General features: G+C 56.4%; 1 protein-coding gene across 1 annotated transcript; it reads left to right on the top strand.

Annotated features, from left to right (window-relative positions):
• The first annotated feature begins 2,481 nt into the window (after positions 1-2,481).
• Positions 2,482-7,806, top strand: IRX1 (iroquois homeobox 1). Its single transcript, XM_040630215.1, has 4 exons — positions 2,482-2,757; positions 5,614-6,646; positions 6,999-7,071; positions 7,372-7,806. The coding sequence occupies exons 1-4, from the start codon at positions 2,482-2,484 to the stop codon at positions 7,427-7,429; spliced, it is 1,440 nt and encodes a 479-aa protein (XP_040486149.1). The 3' UTR covers positions 7,430-7,806.
• The last annotated feature ends 11,002 nt before the right edge of the window (positions 7,807-18,808 follow it).

Genomic DNA, 18,808 nt, shown 5'->3' with positions numbered 1-18,808 from the left:
TTCCAGGAGGGCCCTTCCCACTCACTTCCCTGATGTCTTCTAGAACCTTCTATATTTTCATAAGCCAAATGGAGGTGATACAGGCAGGGCACAGCTGGTGACTGGGGGGGGGGGTTGCCGAGGACAAAATCTGCCCACATCCACCACCCCCAGGTTCTGATAGCTATAGTACCATTAAAGTGGGCTGCTGCAGGCTGCAGGTGGAGAGCGAAAAGATCAATCTGTGAGGCTGAATCCTGACACTGACGAGTTTCTCTAGGTTTACATTCCACCTGCTATCCAGGTCACGGAAGAGGGCTTATCTCACCTGTATTTACCTGTCACCCTGAAATGTGACACTGAAGTTTGCTAAACAGGACAGTGGTGGGGCTGGCGCATTGGTTTGTTTGGGGTGTAGGAGAGAGGGGTTTGGCAGCCAGGGAGGTGGTGGGCTGGGGAGCAGGAAGAAGCTTCTGTTTAATGACTTCCGGGATTGGGAGTGGTTAGTGCTCCCCTCCAGCACCCCAGAATCTGCATCAATGCAGGAAAGGTGCCCAGGTCCTTGCAGGAGGTTTCTAGAGTGAGCAAGGGCTAGTTAGTGGAGGTGGGGCGGTGGGAGGGGAAAAAGTGAAGGGGCAGCATGAACAGGAAGAAAACCTGACCCAGGAGAGAAATAAAAGCCTGATTATGGAGCTGGTAAGTAGTAATTACTATTATGGGCATTATTGTTGCTAATTATAGGCAGTGGCTCCCTGTCTGTCCTCAGGCCCCAAAATTGGGAAATGAGAGCCTTCTTGATGGTGGAAGAGTCACTGGGTCTTCATGATCCAGGGGATTAGAGGGGGAACTAGGGGATAGAGGCCAGGTCAGGGTCCGGGGTGCTGGTGGCCCAGGTCACCAGCAGCACAGCACACTGAGGACCGGGCCCAGAAGCCAGCTTCGACTCCGTGGATCTGAACTGGCACAAACCAAGGTTGACACCGGAGCGTGTGGGTGAAATTCTGGCGGGGTCCAGTGTGCCTGCCTGCCACAGCAGGGAGTGCACGCAGGGCGCTGGCTGATTTGCAGGAGACAGGAGGAAAGTGGCCCCAGGAACCAGGGTGGGTACTCTGGGCACACTCCCTACCGGGTCTGCAGCAACCAATCCGGCGAGTGTGTGGCAGAAGCGGCTTGCCCAAGAGATATCCCGTGCACAGGGAGGAGAGGAGGACCTTGCACTGGTCCTCTGAGCCCTAGAGCGGACCTGGACCTCCCCCCAGAGCGTGGGGGTCAGGGCAGCGTCCCTTTGCTCTTCCGGCGGGCTGAGGATGGAGAAGAGAGAAGGAAAGAGAAGAGGGACGCCCTATCCCCGGACTGGTCGTGGCGCCACCTCGGGCGGGAGCTCTCCACGCAAGCTTATTTCCTGCGTGTGCACACCTAGCCGACAGCGGAGGGGCCCCCAAGCCACACTTAGCTTCTCCCATCGCCAGGGTGGGGGCGGAACGTTTCCCTCGCGCTGCAGTGGTGATTTTCCAGCAAAGAAAAGGTCCCCACCCCCACCTGCAAGAACCTGTCACTGTGGACTGCATCTGCTTTCCCCTTGAAGTGGCTTCTCAGCCGCCCTTTCTCAAAGTTTTCACAATTGGAAAAGTCCGCAGAGCTCGGCGGCTTCCCGCTTCTCCAAGTGCAGCGAGGCCGGTCACTGCAAGGTGACCTGTTAATACTTGGTGGGGCCACGCGGACGCCACGCCCGCGTCAGGGTGTCACGCCACTCCAGGTTCCGCGGCGCACCGAGGGCGCGGGGGTGCACTTGTGCCAAAGATGTCTGGGGGAGGCAAAGGCAGCTCCGACCTCGGAGGAAAGGCCATTCCCCGCCGGCTGTCACCGCCCCAGCGCCAGTACCGCTGCCCCAACGCCGGAAAAACAGGCGCCAAGATGTTTTCCTGAAAGAGCAGACACACCTCGGCTTCGAAACAGCAAACCCCAGGGTCCGACAGCTGTAAACCGGTGTCGACAGGTTGTCAGACAGCCGCGAGAGCCGGTCGGGAAGGAGCCCGCGGCCGCCAGGCCCGCACCCGCCGCTGGGCCGCTCGCGCGCCCACAGCGGGCGGAGGTGGCCCGGCCGGCGCGGAGCACCACGTGCTCGCCGGGAGGGGCGGGAGCGGCCGGCTAGGGCGGGCGGGAGGCAGGGAGGGGGCGGGAGGGGAGCCGGGGGCGGGGCCAGCGCTCAAGGGGATGCCAATCAAAGCATCAACTTCAAATTGTGTCTGAAAGCCCCGCCGCCGAGCGGAGGGCGGCCGCCGCAGTCGGCGCGGGATCGCGGAGCCGGGCGCAGCCGGGAGCCGGGCGCCAGCGAGCACCGGGCCGAGCAGCAGCCACCGGCCCCCGCCTCCGGGCCGGCCCAAGCGCGCCCGGCCGGCCGCCCGCTCCCCCAGCCGCGCCGCCCCGACCCCCGCCCCCGCTCCCGCCCCCGTCCCCGTCCCTTTAATACTTGCCCGCCGCCGCCGCCGCGGATCCGCGGACATGTCCTTCCCGCAGCTGGGCTACCCGCAGTACCTGAGCGCCGCGGGGCCCGGCGCCTACGGCGGCGAGCGCCCGGGGGTGCTGGCCGCGGCCGCGGCCGCTGCCGCCGCCGCCTCGTCGGGCCGGCCAGGGGCGGCGGAGCTGGGCGCGGGAGCGGGTGCGGCCGCCGTCACCTCGGTGCTGGGCATGTACGCGGCGGCCGGCCCGTACGCGGGCGCGCCCAACTATAGCGCCTTCCTGCCCTACGCTGCCGACCTCAGCCTCTTCTCGCAGATGGTGAGTGCGCCGGGCCTGCCGGCGTCCCTCGCCTCGGCCGCCTCCCCGACCAGCTCCGGGCGCGGGTGGCCCGGCGGCGCGCGGGAGGGAGAGCGGGCGGGCGGAGTCTACCGGGAGGGGAGCCGGGGAGGCCTGGCCCGAGGGTCGGAGGCGGCGGGGGCGGCAGGAGCAACGGGAGTCCGGCCGGCGACGGCCCCTGCAGCTCGGCCGGGGGAGGCGGGAAGCCTGGGCCGCGAACGGGGTCTCGATGGGAGTCGGGAGGCCGAAGGAGCAGGCCCGGGGCTCGGGGCTCCAGCTGGAGGTTGGGGCCAAAGTCGCTCGCGGCCCCGGCTCGGCGGAGGCGGCGGGGCAGGCGGGCGGGGTTCCGGCAGCTCGGCCAGGTTCCGCAGGACGCCGCGGACTCGCAGGCGGACCCCGCTCGCGCGACCTCTCCGGCTTTGGGGCCGGGCTGGGGAGACTCCGTTTTCTCCAGTTTTGGTGGACCTCCTCTAGTTGTGTCTGATTTTGCCAGAAGACACCCTGGAGAGCCTAGTAGAGTTGATCTAAATAAACCTAACAATGGGGAGATCAAACGGGCCGGATGGGGTGTCTTAATGGAGTGTGTGCAAATTTGAGATTTAGGGGGGGAAAAAGGTGGAAATAATTTTGGCGTCTGAAATGGTGTTTGCTTTGACTTTCGTTAAGTTGCCAAAGTTTTCATTTCTTTTGCACCGAATGAAAAGCACTTTTCTTTCCGCGTTACATAATGGAGGATTAGAGAAAACAGAGTCCCTGGGCTTAAAATAAATGCAGTCCTCTTAGTCTCCCGTCCCAGTGGGTGTCAGATGGGGGAGGGAGCTGCAAATTTAATTCTCCGCGGGGCATTCGCCATTCTGTCGGTCCAAAGGATCCATTTTCCTCGGTCTGACTGCAAGGTCGCGCTTAAACTTCGGGATACTGCTCAATTGCGCGCGGGGGCTGGGGGCCAGGGAGGCAGCCCCCCTCTTGCGCTGCTGCGGGCGGGATAACGCAATTTGCAGGCACCCCCCCAAAGTCTCCCCACTCCCCGAAGAAGAGATAGGAAATAAATACAGGCCAACTGTACGAGAGAAAAGCGGCTGGTGTGTTTTTCTGTAACTTTTTCTTGTAGTTTTGAAAAGAAAGGCTATTTCTCTGAAAGCCGCCCCAGCTGCCTTTGAGATCGCTTGCTATCGAAAAAGATCAGCTCCCATTTTGTTCTGGCGGCTGGGGATGCCAAGGAAGCGATGAGAGATTTACAAGGTATCCTTTCAAAAAGAATTCCCGCCAGAGAAGAAGCCGAAATGTCGTCCTTACAGTTAAAACCGAAATAATTAGAAAAGTGCAAAGTACATTTTGCAAAGATTGGGCAAAAACGAAATCTGGCCAGAGCAACCTTTTCTCAGTGGCATCCACCACCAAACTAATTCGTCAAGGAAATATTCTGCTCTTTCCAACTTTCTCAGTCTGGAAACCCCCTCTGCTACCGTAGCAACTGGACCGTATTTATTTGGAGAATTACAATTTTTTAACAGAAATTTTGAATACAGATGTGTGCCATTTGGGACCCCCCCCCCCACGGAGTGTTTGTATGAGAGAAAGGGAGCTGTGTGGTGGGGATCTGCTCCCATTGTAGTGTGGTGGAGAAGGGAGATACTTGATTTTTTTTTTTTTTTTTACTAAGGGGAAACCACGTAGAAATTGCCCACAAAATGTATGTGTGTCTGCTAGAACTCTCCCTCTGGTTCTAGGCCTAGGTTTCCAAGCCGCTATGATTGGGGATTTGGAAGTCAAAAGATAAAATTGTGAGTGAATGTCTGTCTGGGCAATTTATGGTAATAATGAGGCCTAATGAGGTTGTTAGAAAGATAAAATGTTATTTACCAAAAAACCTGATGGGATAATTTGACTTGCTGTGTTTTACTACGGATGATAAAAAGAATATTGATCGCAAATAAATCACGGCCTCTAAATGCCTGCAAACAGTTTGAGCTTCCTCTTGCCACATCGCAGTCAAACTTAAGAGATAAAGTAAGTGAGAACAGGCCTAGGAGAGAGGTTCCCCTTCTTGCCGCAGCTGGGACTCCCGGACCCTCGAGTTAATATTTTACCGGTTAAGCCCTCCTTTTGTATTTTAAAAAAACAAATGGTGTTTTTGTTATTGTTGTTGATGATGGCCAGGATTAAAATTTTAAATTACCTGTCACCACTGCCGACCTTTAAGTGTGAGGAGCCATTATATGCAGATTAATTTTGGAGCTAAAAGGAGTGTGCTTTCATTTTAAATTGCTGGTGGATTTGGACCCAAAGAAAACCCGAGATGGTTTATTTTGCTTGACCCCCTCAGGGTCCAAGGGAGGGTTTAGGCTTTAGGTTCTTTACATTTGGAGAAACTGTTTTATCAGTGCAGTTAAAAGGTTTTCCCTTCTAGTTAGTGTGAGATAAACTTGGAAATTAGGGCTGTAGAAGTTGTTATGGGTGGTGGGGGTGGGAGGATTGAGGGACGCCTGGGAAAATTCTATGGGGCCATGGCTCCTGCTGTGGTCTTCTGGAGATGCATGGATTCTGGAACTTCTCTTGAGTAACAAAAAAATAAAAATTAAAATAAAAAAAAAACCCAAAACAAAACAAAAAAACCCTCCTCATGACGGTTGGAAGCTCAGTTTCTAGAGGCAGCTAGCTGATGAGTCTGACCCCCACTTCCTCCCTGGGTGATGCATTGGGGGCCTTCCTGTTCTCTAGCAAACAAGAGAGGCTGCCCCAGACTCTCCCAGTTTTGGGGACTCATCGCGCTCTCTTTCTCTCTCCCCCCACACCCCTACTCTCTCTTTCTTCCCTCGGTGGGCTGTGTGGTTGCAGGGCTCACAGTATGAACTGAAAGACAACCCCGGGGTGCACCCTGCCACCTTCGCAGCCCACACGGCGCCAGCCTACTACCCCTATGGCCAGTTCCAGTACGGGGATCCCGGGCGGCCCAAGAACGCCACGCGCGAGAGCACCAGCACGCTTAAGGCCTGGCTCAACGAGCACCGCAAGAACCCGTACCCCACCAAGGGCGAGAAGATCATGCTGGCCATCATCACCAAGATGACCCTCACGCAGGTCTCCACCTGGTTCGCCAACGCGCGGCGGCGCCTTAAGAAGGAGAATAAGGTGACGTGGGGCGCGCGCAGCAAGGACCAGGAGGACGGAGCCCTCTTCGGAAGCGATACGGAGGGCGACCCCGAGAAGGCTGAGGACGATGAGGAGATCGACCTGGAGAGCATTGACATCGACAAAATCGACGAGCATGACGGCGACCAGAGCAACGAGGACGACGAGGACAAGGCCGAGGCGCCACGAGCGCCGGCGGCACCTACAGCCCTTGCTCGGGACCAGGGCTCGCCGCTGGCGGCCGCCGACGCGCTCAAGTCCCAGGACTCGCCCCTGGGCCTGGTCAAGGAGGTCCCGGAGCCCGGCAGCACGCGCCTACTGAGTCCCGGCGCCGCGTCGGGTGGCCTGCAAGGCGCGCCGCACAGCAAGCCCAAGATCTGGTCCTTGGCCGAAACGGCCACGAGCCCCGACGGCGCGCCCAAGGCCTCGCCGCCGCCTCCCGCCGGCCATCCCGGCGCGCATGGGCCCCCTGCGGGCACGCCGCTGCAACACCCCGCCTTCCTGCCCAGCCACGGACTGTACACCTGCCACATCGGCAAGTTCTCCAACTGGACCAACGGCGCATTCCTCGCGCAGGGCTCCCTGCTCAACATGCGCTCCTTCCTGGGCGTCGGCGCGCCCCACGCTGCGCCCCACGGCCCGCACCTGCCTGCGCCGCCGCCGCAGCCGCCAGCTCACGTTGCCACGGGGGTTCTCCACGGTGACAAGGCCTCTGCTCGCAGCAGCCCCGCGCTCCCAGGTATGGCGCCGGGGGGTGTCCGCCCCTCCCTGGGCCCGGAATCCGGAACCCTGGCGTAGCGTGGGGGTGGGGGAGCGCTGGCCCGGGAGGGGAGAGGCAATGGCAGCCAAACCCTGGGATGAGCGGTAATCTCTGCCTGGTTTAGGGGATTGAGGCCAAGGCCCTCGGCTCCGTCGGGAGAGCTGAGTTCTACCTGCAGGTCTTCCCAGGGAGGGGTGAATGATTTTCTTGGAGACCCTACGCTTGTTGTGGGGGGGGGGAGAGGCTTGCGCACCTCAGCAACCCCCCCCCCGCCCCCGCCCCAGCACACACACCTGTCTCTTAACGCTCTGCTTCTCCCTCTCCCTCGCAGAGAGAGACCTCATCCCCAGGCCGGACTCGCCGGCACAGCAGTTAAAATCGCCCTTCCAGCCCGTGCGCGACAAGTGAGTGCTGTTTGCTTGTACCCTCCATTGGGCAGGGGCTGGCGCCGGGGAGGTGGGAAGGGGCTGGAGGGCTGAGCCGGCCTGGAGGGTAGGGCCTGACGGTCATTGTGGAAGGGGTGCTGTCCGTCAGCCCAGTGCATGGGGCCTTCTGGCTCTACCGGGTTTCTTTCCACCCGGGAGCTGCGCGGGGCAGGCTACCACGCCCCCAGGCCCTCGGCTGGCAGAACCGGTGACGCCGGGTCCCAGCGTCCATCCACTGACATTTCTTGTGCTTCTTGTCTCGCTGTGTTTCCCCTGCAGCTCGCTGGCGCCGCAGGAGGGAACGCCGCGGATCCTAGCAGCCCTCCCGTCTGCCTGATTCAGGGTCTTCTTTTACTTTTGCGGGGGGAGGGGGGAGGAGTTCGGGAGGGAGGGGATGAGGGAGGAATTAGGACAAATATTTCAGACCGGTGTAAAGGACAAATACGGCCACGACGTCAATGACTCCCATCCATCGCTTTCTGCAGAAAGGGGCTGTCCCTGCCCGAGCTCGAGTCCAGGCAGCCTGGCCTCTGCCCACGGCTCTGGTGGTTATCACCAGCTCCGGCTGATTATCGGCTCGGCAAATGCCCCACGTGCTTGTGTCTCTTTTTTCTTCCTTCTTTCTGTATATAGAGTGATTTCAGATTGTAAATAGCGCGTCAGCGAACTTGTCTAAATCATATATTTTTGTCTAATAAACTAAATGAAATAATGCCCACTGCTCCCGCTGCTGTGTGTGGCTGGGCGCCTGCAGGCGTGTCCGAATCCTGCAATGCTGGCAGGGCCAGGTGCCCCCGGCTTTGGGAAGAGAGGCTTCTTGGGGAGTTTCCCCCGCAGGGGAGGCTGGTGTTGCTCACAGTCTTTTGGTGGCTGGTGAGTTTGTTAATACCACTAGGGCAGATTCTTGTAGGCAGTTTAATTCTTTCCAACCCTTAGACATTTATCTGGGGGCACGCCTTTCTCAGGACATAAATGAGTTCGATTTTCAGCAGTTTATAAAACGATTTCTTAAAGTGGACTACAATGGGGGGAAAACGAAAAGAATTTCCAATTATGTCCCCAAAGGAGAACTTCGGATTTGAAATCAATTTATAACTTGTCTCAACAGTGCATCCTGACGTGGGGTCGTTTCGTGGGTAGAGTGAGGACATAATGGAGTATGAAATTTTGGCTTTGAATGTATTTTTTAGTTACTCGCTTAAATCAAACGTGGAGAGAGGTTGGAAGGCTCTTTTAAACTGTCCTGATGGGTGGACAGAGATGCAGCCCTGGAGTTCTCTGGGCTTGTGAGTGTAGCCTTGCGGGGTGACAAAGAGGGGTGGGGACTTTGGTCTCCCAGGGACCCCCCCTTTAAACTCATGAGCCCTGGACTGGGCACACCAAGAGAGCGGAGGAAAAATAAACCTCTGATGGCAGGGTCTGGGAGGTATGGCTGGGAGCTATGGTAGGACAATGCAGGACTTAGCTGGCCTCGGATGGGATGCGCTTGGGTGGGAAATGGCCCAGGACCCTGGGGAATCGCCGCAGTCAGGGTTTCGGGCCTCCGGGCGATCAGAGCGGAGGCGCCATGGCAGCCTGCATTTCAAACAGGGCACAGATGACTTTATGCAGAATTCCTGAAAACTGAGAATACAAGCATTAACAAAAACGCCAGTGAGGCTGTGAGCTGCAGGGGAACCTGCGCAGTGGGAAAGAACCCAGCCCTGATGCAGGACAGGACCTCCCCAACCCCCCACCCGGGCCAGATATTCAGCACCAGCTGTCTGGGGCTGCCAGTAGCAGCGAGGGGCGCCTCAGCCGAAGGGGAAAGTCTGGGCGCCACTGTCTTTGCTCCTGGCTCCTCTTAGGCGGGGAAGGGGTGGCTTGCGCTGAGGACGTGGGGATGCCACCCCACCGGGGACTGACTGCCCTTTTACGGACGCCTGCGTTGTTCTCCTCCCCCCGCCCCCCCCCGTCCCCCACGCCCTTCCCGTCCTTTTAGAGGAAGGGATCCCCTTCCAGCCCCTGAGGCTGGAGGCGGGGTGGCAAGAGGAGGCGCAAAGGACGCGGGAAAGCGTGCACAGACGGCACGCAGGGGTGCGCGGCGAGCGGGCAGGGCGTGTCGAAGCGCGGGAGGAGCCCGGCCGGCTGCGGAGCCGGGCGGAGGGGCGGCCGCCCGCGGGCACGCTGGGGCTGTGGCCGAGGTGGAGCAGCTTCCAGTCCGAATGGACGTGCTCGGCGCGCCCTCTATGGGCTGGAAGCGGAATGGGGTCCTGACCGCGGCGTTGATGTGGCTCCTTGGGGCATGGCGCAAGATCTGGGGTGCTGGGCCTGGGAGCTGCCCTGGGCAGGAGCCTCGATTTGTGGTGGTCGGGTTTTCTCTGTGATCTTAGGTGCCACCAGTTGTTTGGATTTGGGGGTGCGGTGGCGGGACTGCTGGTTGGGCTGTTGGCATTTCTGGGGAGGGAGTGGGTGCCAGGTCCCAGGCAGGACACTTTCATTGTCAGGGTGGAACTTGGAAATCTGGAGGGGAGTTCCTGGCCTGCCACTAGGGCTTCAGGGGTCACTGCACCCTCAGCTCCCCATTCCAAAGTTTCTGGGATGGATCCTCACCCCACCCTGACCACTGGGGCAGATGGGTCATGTGGACTTGGCAAGAGTGTGGTCTAGAGAGCTTTGTCCAGGGGTGCCTTGCTCCCGTGATGAGCATTGGCATTCTTGGCGCACAGACATGCTGCTCGGGCATCCACGATGCGCTGGTAGACCCCTCCTGGGTAACTGCTGGAAGCATCAGGTGGGATTCAGGTGGGTGGAAGAGTCCTCTGCCCTTGGCAGCCTCTACACTTTCATTTCCCAGAATCAAGTAGCACAGCCCATGCAGGCACCGGCTACTTGCACACCCCACATCTCTGTTCTTTTCTTTCTTCCTGTCCAATACATTTGGGACCCCTGAGCGCTGCTGCCCAGGGGGCTTGACCAGCATGTGCTCGCCAGCTGAGTCCCACGCCTGAGAGCCCAGTGGTCTAGAAGTCCTGAAGGGTCTGTTCTCCCCTCTGCTGACTGAAGTTTCCCATGCAAAGAAATCAGATCTCTGTCCTCAGAATTATCTTTCTCGAGTGAAAAGGTAGAAATGAATTTTTAATCAAGCATTGAAAAGTCATTTCTGTTCTTTGTACATGATTTGTAACCACCCTGCCCCCCACCACAGCCACCTGAGTATGCACTTGAGGGTGCCTCCCCATCCCGTGGGAACACCTGCTGTGCGTGCTGTTCCAGCTTCTGAAATATCTGGGAGTAGACGTAGAAACCCCTTTGTCTTCTAAAGCTGGAGCAAAAGTTCTTCTGGAACTTTCTGCCTGTGAAAAGGTGTTGTCATCCTCTATGCCTGCCTAGGGACAGTTTCAGATGGTGGTGGTAGTTCTGTGACTGGCAAGGAGGAGATTGAAGCCGAAAAGGGGTAAGAGTGAGGGATGTCCATGGGATTAATATTTGTGACCTGGTGCCCCCTCCTCCGATGGGGAACTGCAAAGGACAGCCAGCGTCTGGGGCAGGGGATTTCTGTCTGTTGAGTCTTCTGATAGTGAGAGGTAAGAAATCCTGGGTGGAGACCCTCCCCTTCCTGCTCCAGTGCAGACCCGTGACAGGGAGATGGTGAAAAGATCATACCTTGTAGATGCCCCCCTCTAACCCCAGGTTCTTAGCTGGAAGACTTGGGGGTGGGCCCAGGTCCCATCCCTCACTGACCTCCTGGATGCTGGAGTCTGAAGTCTCTCTGTTCCCACCATCCATTCCTCCCTCCTTCGATCAATTATATTCACCAGCACATTTATCTCGCCTGCAATATGGAGAATTCATATTCATATCTCGGTTTTAGTGGTCTGACACTGATTAATGTAATACGCGCCATGGCTCCGAGGGGTGCGCCACCCGATGAATCATGCCCTATAAAGTTTCCGTCGTCCTTGTAGATGGGACTCTGCTAGAGAGCCGAGAAGCTGGAGAGGGAAAGAGGGAGGAGAAAGGAGAGAGAAATGGCAGGGTGGCCACAGTGCCCAGGTGCCCTGGGACAGATGCTGGCCCTCAGCCGCCAAATGTGGAGGCTTTGGCTGGCCCTGACCCCTCTGCCAGATCCCTCCTCCTGAGTTGGGGCATCAGGTTCTGGTCCTACCCAGCTGCCCTCTTTCCTTTCCTTCTGGATGGTGCAGGCAGGCTAGAGGTTGCCTGGCTGCTCCCAGCCAGGGTCCGGGTAGGACTGGGGCTGCCAGCTAGAGACCAAGGATTTATGGACACTGATTTGGAGAGACTGGAGCCAGGAATGCTCTCCCAAAAGTGACAGGGCCCAGTTTGCCGTGAGGAACGGTATAGTAATCTTGCATCCTCCAAGTTGGAGGTTGGAGAGGAGGGGAGGAAGCCAAGCCCATGGATGCTGGGTGGAGGCGGCTCTGAATAGGTTTAGAATATGTGGGCAGTAGGGACATGGAAGGCCCTTGGAGCCTCCACTGGTCTCCTCCCACCAGACCTGTGCTGCATGGGCTACATTGCAGGACCGAGCACTGTGACACCAGTCAGCTGGGCTCTCAGGCTTCCAGGGACCTGAGAGGGGGAAGTCTGGGGTACCTGACACTGAGCACATGCCTTCTGGCCCCATGACTTACCAGGTTCCAGCGAAGCATCCTGGGGGAGAGTCCAGGAGCATCTTGCCCGCCTCTTATGCAAAATGTGGCTCCAGGTGGGGAGGGCAAGCAGGGAGCAGGCCCTGGGTCTGGAGTCCAGAGTGGATGGCCAGAAGAAAGAGCTAGGAGGTAGAGGGATTGTGCCCTGGGGGAGGTGGCTGTACCCAGCCCCCTGCTGGTGTCCCCCAAAGTCCTTGTGGATGGAGCAATGCCCCTGGACACATTTCCTTGCCTCTGAGTACCCATCCTGGCATAGGCATTGGGTGAATGGTCTCCAGTTAAAAAAAGCCCTGTAGCAACCCCATCTCAGCCAGGTGGCATGTGGTGAGCTTTCCAGGTCCTCTCCAGGGTGTCCACTGGTCAGTGGCTCTCATCATAGCTCCAGAGCTGAAAGGCCTCCCAAGGTCATCCCTGGGGGACTGCTGGCATCCTTTGTGCCCCAGCTAAGGAAGCTGGATACATATCCCCAGTCCCCTCTAAATAAGGACTCTGAAAATGGGCAATGGGCTCTCTTCAAGTGAGCACAGAGCAGGGCAGAGGAGGTGGGCTGACCTATTAGGACAGTGACCACAAGGCCTGCTGCCCATGATGCTTTTAGAGACCCACGGAAATGTTTGTTCTAATTTCTTCTCAAATGAAAAGAAAAAAAAAAGTAACCTTTAGGTCAAAGAAAATGTGTTAATATAGAATACAAGTATATTCATCTTTATGCCAACAGCAGTTGTAACATTTATATTTTAACCTTTGTTTTCAATGGAGGAAGAGGCCCACCGCCCACAAAAGTCGCAGAGGAGGCCCCTGGAGCGGCCTAAAAGTCTGGAATTATCTTGAATGGGAGTCACAGGAGTGAGGTGGCCCAGAACCCCGAAGGGGGCACAGAGGGAGCTGCGTGCCTGGATGGCCTCTCCAACGCAAGGCCTCCCGGGCCGTGTCCCAGGCGCCCAGGCTGGGGGCCTGAACCACGCGGGGCAGCGAGAGCGCAGCGGCCAGGGGGCGCGCGCAGAGGCCCAACAGTCGCCTGACCCCGGGCGCGGGGCTCAAGGGGTGGCCCTTTCTGTGCGCTGTTTGGCTTCTGAAGACGCCACGGGCGTCTCTGATCCCCTAATCCATTTATCCCGCGACCTGAGCCCAAGGCTTGAACGAGGGGGGCACAATGGCCGGGCTGCATCAGGGGGTCTGGTGGGGGGAAACCGGCGCACCCAGCCAGCCTCCGGACGCCCACCCCATCGTCCCACCGCCCCCAGGGTCCCCAGCGGCCGCGAGTCCCGGCAGGCGGCGGAATAACGCCGAACAGTTTAAGTCTCCTAAACGAAAAAGCTTTACTCCTAATTCCTTCGACTTGAAACTGCCCTTGGCGCCGGGCAAGGCTCCCTGGAGCTGGGGCCGCGAAGCGCAGCGCTGGTGTGCGCCCGGAGCGGCGGGGAGGGGTCCCGGGGACAGCAGAGCCCGCACCGCCCGCGCTCCCCGCCGGCCACCGCCCCCGGCCCCCGCCAGCCACCGAGCGGCAGGCTCGGCGCACCTTTCCGCCTGTGTTTTCCTGTTCGCTTGTTGGTCGCTGCTGTGGCATCGCTTGTTGTTTGAATTTTAAACGTATGCTTAATTGCTAGGTCCTCGGATAGCTGCAGCAGTGTCTGAAAATATTAAATACATCTGCGAGACGGTGGGCAAGAGAAATTAAAAAGGTGCTCCCGCACTGAATGTTAAAAAGATCTCACAATGAAGTGATTAACATTTTTATGAATAAAATTAATCACGCATTGACTCTGCAGCCCAGTACATCTGAAAGCCAAATGTGGCCCCGGCAGCCCTCTTCCTCACACCCAAGAACTTTGGGGGCCTCCTTGGCCCCCAGCAAATACTCAGCCTCTAGGAATTCGAGAATATTTTAAGGCAATGAGTCAATAATAGATAACTTTGAGACAAGGAAAATAAAACCTCCCCAAATACCACCATCGACAGCACATACAGGGAAAAATTAAAAAGCAATCTTTTTTTTTTTCTTCCTATAGCAAACTCTGGGTCAAAATGGGCTATGAGTTTCCTTCTCAGATATGCACGTGGGATTGTGTGGACCTGGGTCCAGGAGGGCAGCAGACAGTGATGGAGGCGGGAGAGGGAGGCTGGTCCCAGGGCTAGAGGAAGGATGCCTTCCCCTTCCTCGCCCTCATCCTGGGCCCACTTTTCTGGCAAAGACGGTCAGATGAGAGGGCGGACCTTCCCCATTATTAAAATTTCCAGTCTTGCAGATAATAACGTGCGATTTCTGTGCCGGACGCCTCTGCCTCTTTTCTAATCTCTTGCCACTGTGGTTTGGGACGGTTCCAGCAGGCTGTACAAAGGGAAGCGAAGGCGTGTGAAGTGTCACGGCAGCTGTGGCAAGACTACAGCATTGCCGTTCTGTGGATGTCCCCAGCTCATGTGTGCAGCACAAGGTGGAATCACAGCAGCCTGTCTTCCTCACTGCTGCACACGGTTTCCTACCGCTGTGGCGAATCTCTCTGAGCTCCGTGAACCAATAAAACAACGGTCCCTGTTTGAGTTGATATATTAATATTTACTGAGGATTTGCAAGGTCGGGGCTAAATGTCAGCAGATTGCTGGGGCAGTCCTGTGGGGAATAATTAAACAAACCTCACAGCGGTTCGGGCTCATAACATCTTTATTAATCTTTCCTTTCCCCTACCCTCCTGCAAGAGTGCCCTGAAATCATGCTTCTGCATTCAGATCCAGAGAAGATCCGGAGTCCGGAGTAAGCGTAACAATGGAGCGCCGTGCTGGCGAATGTGAGCATCGCCTTGGACGGTCTCCTGCCCCCTTCCCGGCAGATGTTTGCCAGGAGGGACGGCTCTGATGTGTGAGCCATCAGCGGGTGGTGGTGATTCTCACCTGCCCCTCTATCAAATTTATCCTGACCAATTTGCCAAACACAATCCTACTGTTGCTGTGATTTGATCCACGCCCTGGCTGTGCCGGCCGGGCCCCTCTGCTGCGGCAGGTGACTGTGGGCTGCGCGTGCGGGGGCCCGTCTTCTTCAGCAGGATTACAGCCTGCACTTTAGGACAACTTGTCCAATTCTCTTTAATAAGCTTCATAATTAGTGTTGGGAGCCTCATTACAAGTCATAGCCTGTAGCAGTCCTAGGCCAAACAGCCCTCCGCCATCTGATTTATTTTTTATCAGGCAGCAGGAGCTGTCTGGAGTTTTTTGTTTGTATAATGGGGACCTGCATCAGGCCCCCAGTGTAAAAATACCACCAGGAAATTAATTGCTTCTGTGTGGATTCACCGCAGATGTGTCCTGTTGATCAGAATGGTATATTTTTGACTTCGCTATCCTGCGGTGAGTGGTAAAAAAATAAAATGAAAGCCAGCAATGCAAACATATTAGCATCAATATAGATTCAGTATGGCGTAATTGAAAACATGGGCTTTCAGAGGACGGTGTGCAGGGAAAGTGCGGGTTTCTGCTAAGGCTCTTTCCTCTTGCGTGCAGTTCTTACTTACTTGTTTATAAACGCATGTCCTATTTATCGTTCCTAAGTGGGACCACCTTGTGGCAGACGTGTGGCTAGAATTTCAGCTGGTTTCTGGCTCAAAGATCTGCCACTTAACATAGCAGACACCCCGGTGAGGTGGCTGGTCCTCCTGCCCCGAGTCTGGCCCCCGGGCCCCCGGCCGAGGGCGGTTGGATGCTCTCACGGCCATGCAAGGACGCCGAGGGAAGGGCAGATCTCGGCTGTGGTGTGGGCTACACCCCGAAGGGGCCCCCGTGGCCCTGGGTGGGTAGGTGTGGTGTGCACTCCATGTGTGTGTCATGTGTCACGTGTAACTAAGCTGGGTGGATGGATCATGTTCTCTCCGTGTCCCTCTTGGGGCTCAGATATAAATAAACGGAGCAGCTACTCTTTCATCAGAACTCCTGGTCCCTAACTTCTGATTAGGTTGGGAATGACTTCGAACATTTTAAGGATATTTTTAGACTAATTAGTCCCTGATTTGGAATTTCTGTTCGTGCGCTGGACGGTCCACTGCGGGTGATTGTGTATGGATCACCATCCCTACGGTTCACGTTTTCCTTCCGTGTCCCTTTGTTTATTTGCTTTCCCTACAGGAGTTGTCCGAGCTCTGCTCTGATCCTTTTTGTGAGGCTGTTTGAGGTCAGCAGTCTGGTTTCCTTGCTCAGCACTGTGTTGGGATGCAGATTGTAAAAGTAACCTCCGATTACTAAGCAGACAACACAGAAGAACGCTAAATGTAATGTAATATAATGATAATGAGAGTGAAACACTTCACAGTGTGCTGGAAATTACATCCCTTTTCTGTACAAAGGAGCACAGTGCGGGACTTTTCGGGGTCCCCAGAAGCATCAAGCGTTTTTCCCGCAGCAGTGAGAATAATTAGACACTGGAATCCATCAGGTTGGATTTGCAGAGCCCTGTCGATGGGAGGGCTTTACTGGTTGTGAAGGTCTCCTGGCCAGTAAACCAAGCACCTGAGCTGCCAGGTAGGCATGGGCTCCCACAAACTTCACCTCCCTGGGAACCCAGGCTGAGCCCTGATGGGCACCATCCCCCTGCCTCCAGATGCATGGACGGCCGGGGTGACCGTGGCCATCCCGTGGGTGAGCTCTGGGAAGGAACACAGACACTGGGACCTGTGGGGGCTGCCCAGGTTGTGCGTGTGTGTGTGTGTGTGTGTGTGTGTGAGAGAGAGAGAGAGAGGGGGTGGGGAGAGGGAGAAGGAGGGGCACAGGAAGAAGGACAGAGAGAATGGGGAGGCCCAGAACGTGGAACTTCCCACCGAGCAGTCTACCCTATTCTTCCCACATACCTCTCAGCCCCTTACCTCTGCGAAAGGCATAGGGCACAGCAGGACCCTTAGGGAAATGTATCAAAAAGGCGTATTCCCCAGCAGCCCCTCCACACTTCCCGTTCTAGCAGGTGTGGGGTGGGGCCCAGGGTCTGAATTTTAGATCAGGGTGATTCTGCAGTGGAAGGGGATCCACACCCAGAGAAACACTGGGTGGATCCTGAGCCCCACTGAGTTACTTCCTGTTGAGGAATCAGCCAATAAGAGGCTCTGGGATCACCCTTCTTGGTTCATTAACACTTTAACATCCTACATCCAGAAGGTTCTAAAGCAGAACCAAACATGTCCATCTTTAATGGCAAGAACGGCCATGCTCGCCAGAGAGAGGACATCCTCCGGAGCATCCGTGCGGTGCTAGGAGTCCCGTGGTCCTTCAGTGCCACGCTGGTCGCTGCAGATTTGGCCGTGGCTGTGCAGGGCTGTGTGAGGACAGCAGGGCACTGCTGGCATCGACTCTCCCTGGCCAACAGGACCATCTATCATCTTGCAGCAGTGAGCAAGGAAAAATAAAACTGCTCCCTGTGCCCCACTCATGGTGGGAGGCACCCGCACGGCGGCTTCTACCTCCGGGTTTGCCAGTCTTGAGATCGTCCATCGTGAGGGTCTCCCCTTCGTCTGAGGGTCCCTTACTCTTTGTGCATATAGTTAACCTTTTCTTGCACACCACCTTTCCTCTTTTTACTATTCATGCGGTTGAGAATTCAAAAACTGGACGACAGCTGCCCGAGACCTCCCTGAACAGCCGCGTGAGTGAGAGTTCCGATGGCACGAACGGCAAGCTGAGGGTGCTTGGCAGGAAGGGGTCGTGGCAGGCACTTGGGGTCGTGGGAGTGATCGTCTGTCTTCTGAAGTGTCGGCGGACTGCAGCAGCAGGAGAGCCGCGTGCTGACCACGGCTGGCCTCCGCCAGAGCGGCACGGGACACCCTCCAGGGAAAGCAAAGATCCGGAGAGACCACTCGATCCCCTGCACCCACCTTCCTCCTCACTGTGCCTCCCCTCGTCACCTGTGTTTACAATAAAGGTATTTCTTAGTCAAATTTGAAGCCAGCCTAATCTCTCGGGAGCTATTTCTTCCCCTAAGACGGAATTCTGTTTGTTTTGTTTTTGTTTTTTAGCTCCAAAAGACCCCAGACCTTCTTGGACTTCACATATCTGTTAAAACAAATGACATTTTGGTAACCCAGGAATAAATGAGTCAGAAACGTATGGGCTCGATGTTCCTTCATAGGCTTACTTTGAACCCCACATATTTCTAGAAAGTGTGAGGTGTTCGAATGCCGTGCAGTGGGGCACCTCCAGCCGTGTTTTTAACCTGATGGATGCAGTACACGTGTTTGTGGTGTCCTCACAGTTACCAGCGTTTCTCACTCATTTGGAGAGCTCTGGGTGTGCAAGAGTCTCCCCGAGGCTTTGCAAGCCGTCCTACCATCTCTTCTGTGCTGCAGAGGCTATGTCTTGCCAGAGCCACACAATCTCCCCACCGGTGACTTTGCATATTGTCTCAAGTCTTTAACTCAGTTTCAGGGTGTATCGGACTTGTAACAATGCCCTTTTCATGTTAGGAACGTGCTAATCTTGGAGGAGAGGTAAGGAAAGATCCAGGCAGGTGGCTGCGACTTGACCCCTTGGTTAGGGCATGACGGTCACCCTTTCAGATAGAGGAAAATGCTCTCCACTGCTGCTGGAATTTCGAGGATTTCATTTTCATTTTCCTGAGCCAAAAATCAGTGCTGGGCCATGTGTTATGGTAAAAGCAATTCGTATTGTGGGCAGCAAAGTGAGTCTTACCGTTCGGCAGCCGTGAGGGGGTGACTTCAGAACGCCTTCCTGTAGTGCCTGTTAGCCGTGCACGCATGTAGGCGGACTGAGGAGAACGTGATGAATTTGAAATTAAAACTCACAGATAGAAATGTTATTATCTTGGGCCTGAATTCCGGGCATCGCGATTCCTGACATTTAACCAGCAGTTGCTGGGCGCCAGGTGAATCCACAGAGAAGGCGGTGAGGTTGGGGTTCTTCTTTGCTTAGTTTGAAGGGTGGGGGGACTGCGGTAAGGAACCTCCTGGAAGCTTAGTGTTCTAGCCACCCCTCTGCTGCATGAATGCCCCCATCCCCCGGAATGGGAGAAGGTTTGGGGTGACTTCTCCGCAAACAGACTGCATTCAGGGCTGTGGGAGCTCTTTTATTCTGGAAAC

Source organism: Ursus maritimus, unplaced genomic scaffold, assembly GCF_017311325.1.
Source record: "Ursus maritimus isolate PB19 unplaced genomic scaffold, ASM1731132v1 scaffold_15, whole genome shotgun sequence".
NCBI lineage: Eukaryota > Metazoa > Chordata > Mammalia > Carnivora > Ursidae > Ursus > Ursus maritimus.
Note: the sequence above shows the minus strand (reverse complement) of the source record. Positions and strands in the feature narration are given on the sequence as shown.

Coding starts and splice junctions, on each gene's coding strand:
- IRX1 (XM_040630215.1), top strand. CDS start 2,482: ATGTCCTTCCCGCAGCTGGGCTACCCGCAGTACCTGAGCGCCGCGGGG. Junction 2,758..5,613: donor TCAGCCTCTTCTCGCAGATG/GTGAGTGCGCCG, acceptor GTGTGGTTGCAG/GGCTCACAGTATGAACTGAA. Junction 7,072..7,371: donor TTCCAGCCCGTGCGCGACAA/GTGAGTGCTGTT, acceptor TTTCCCCTGCAG/CTCGCTGGCGCCGCAGGAGG.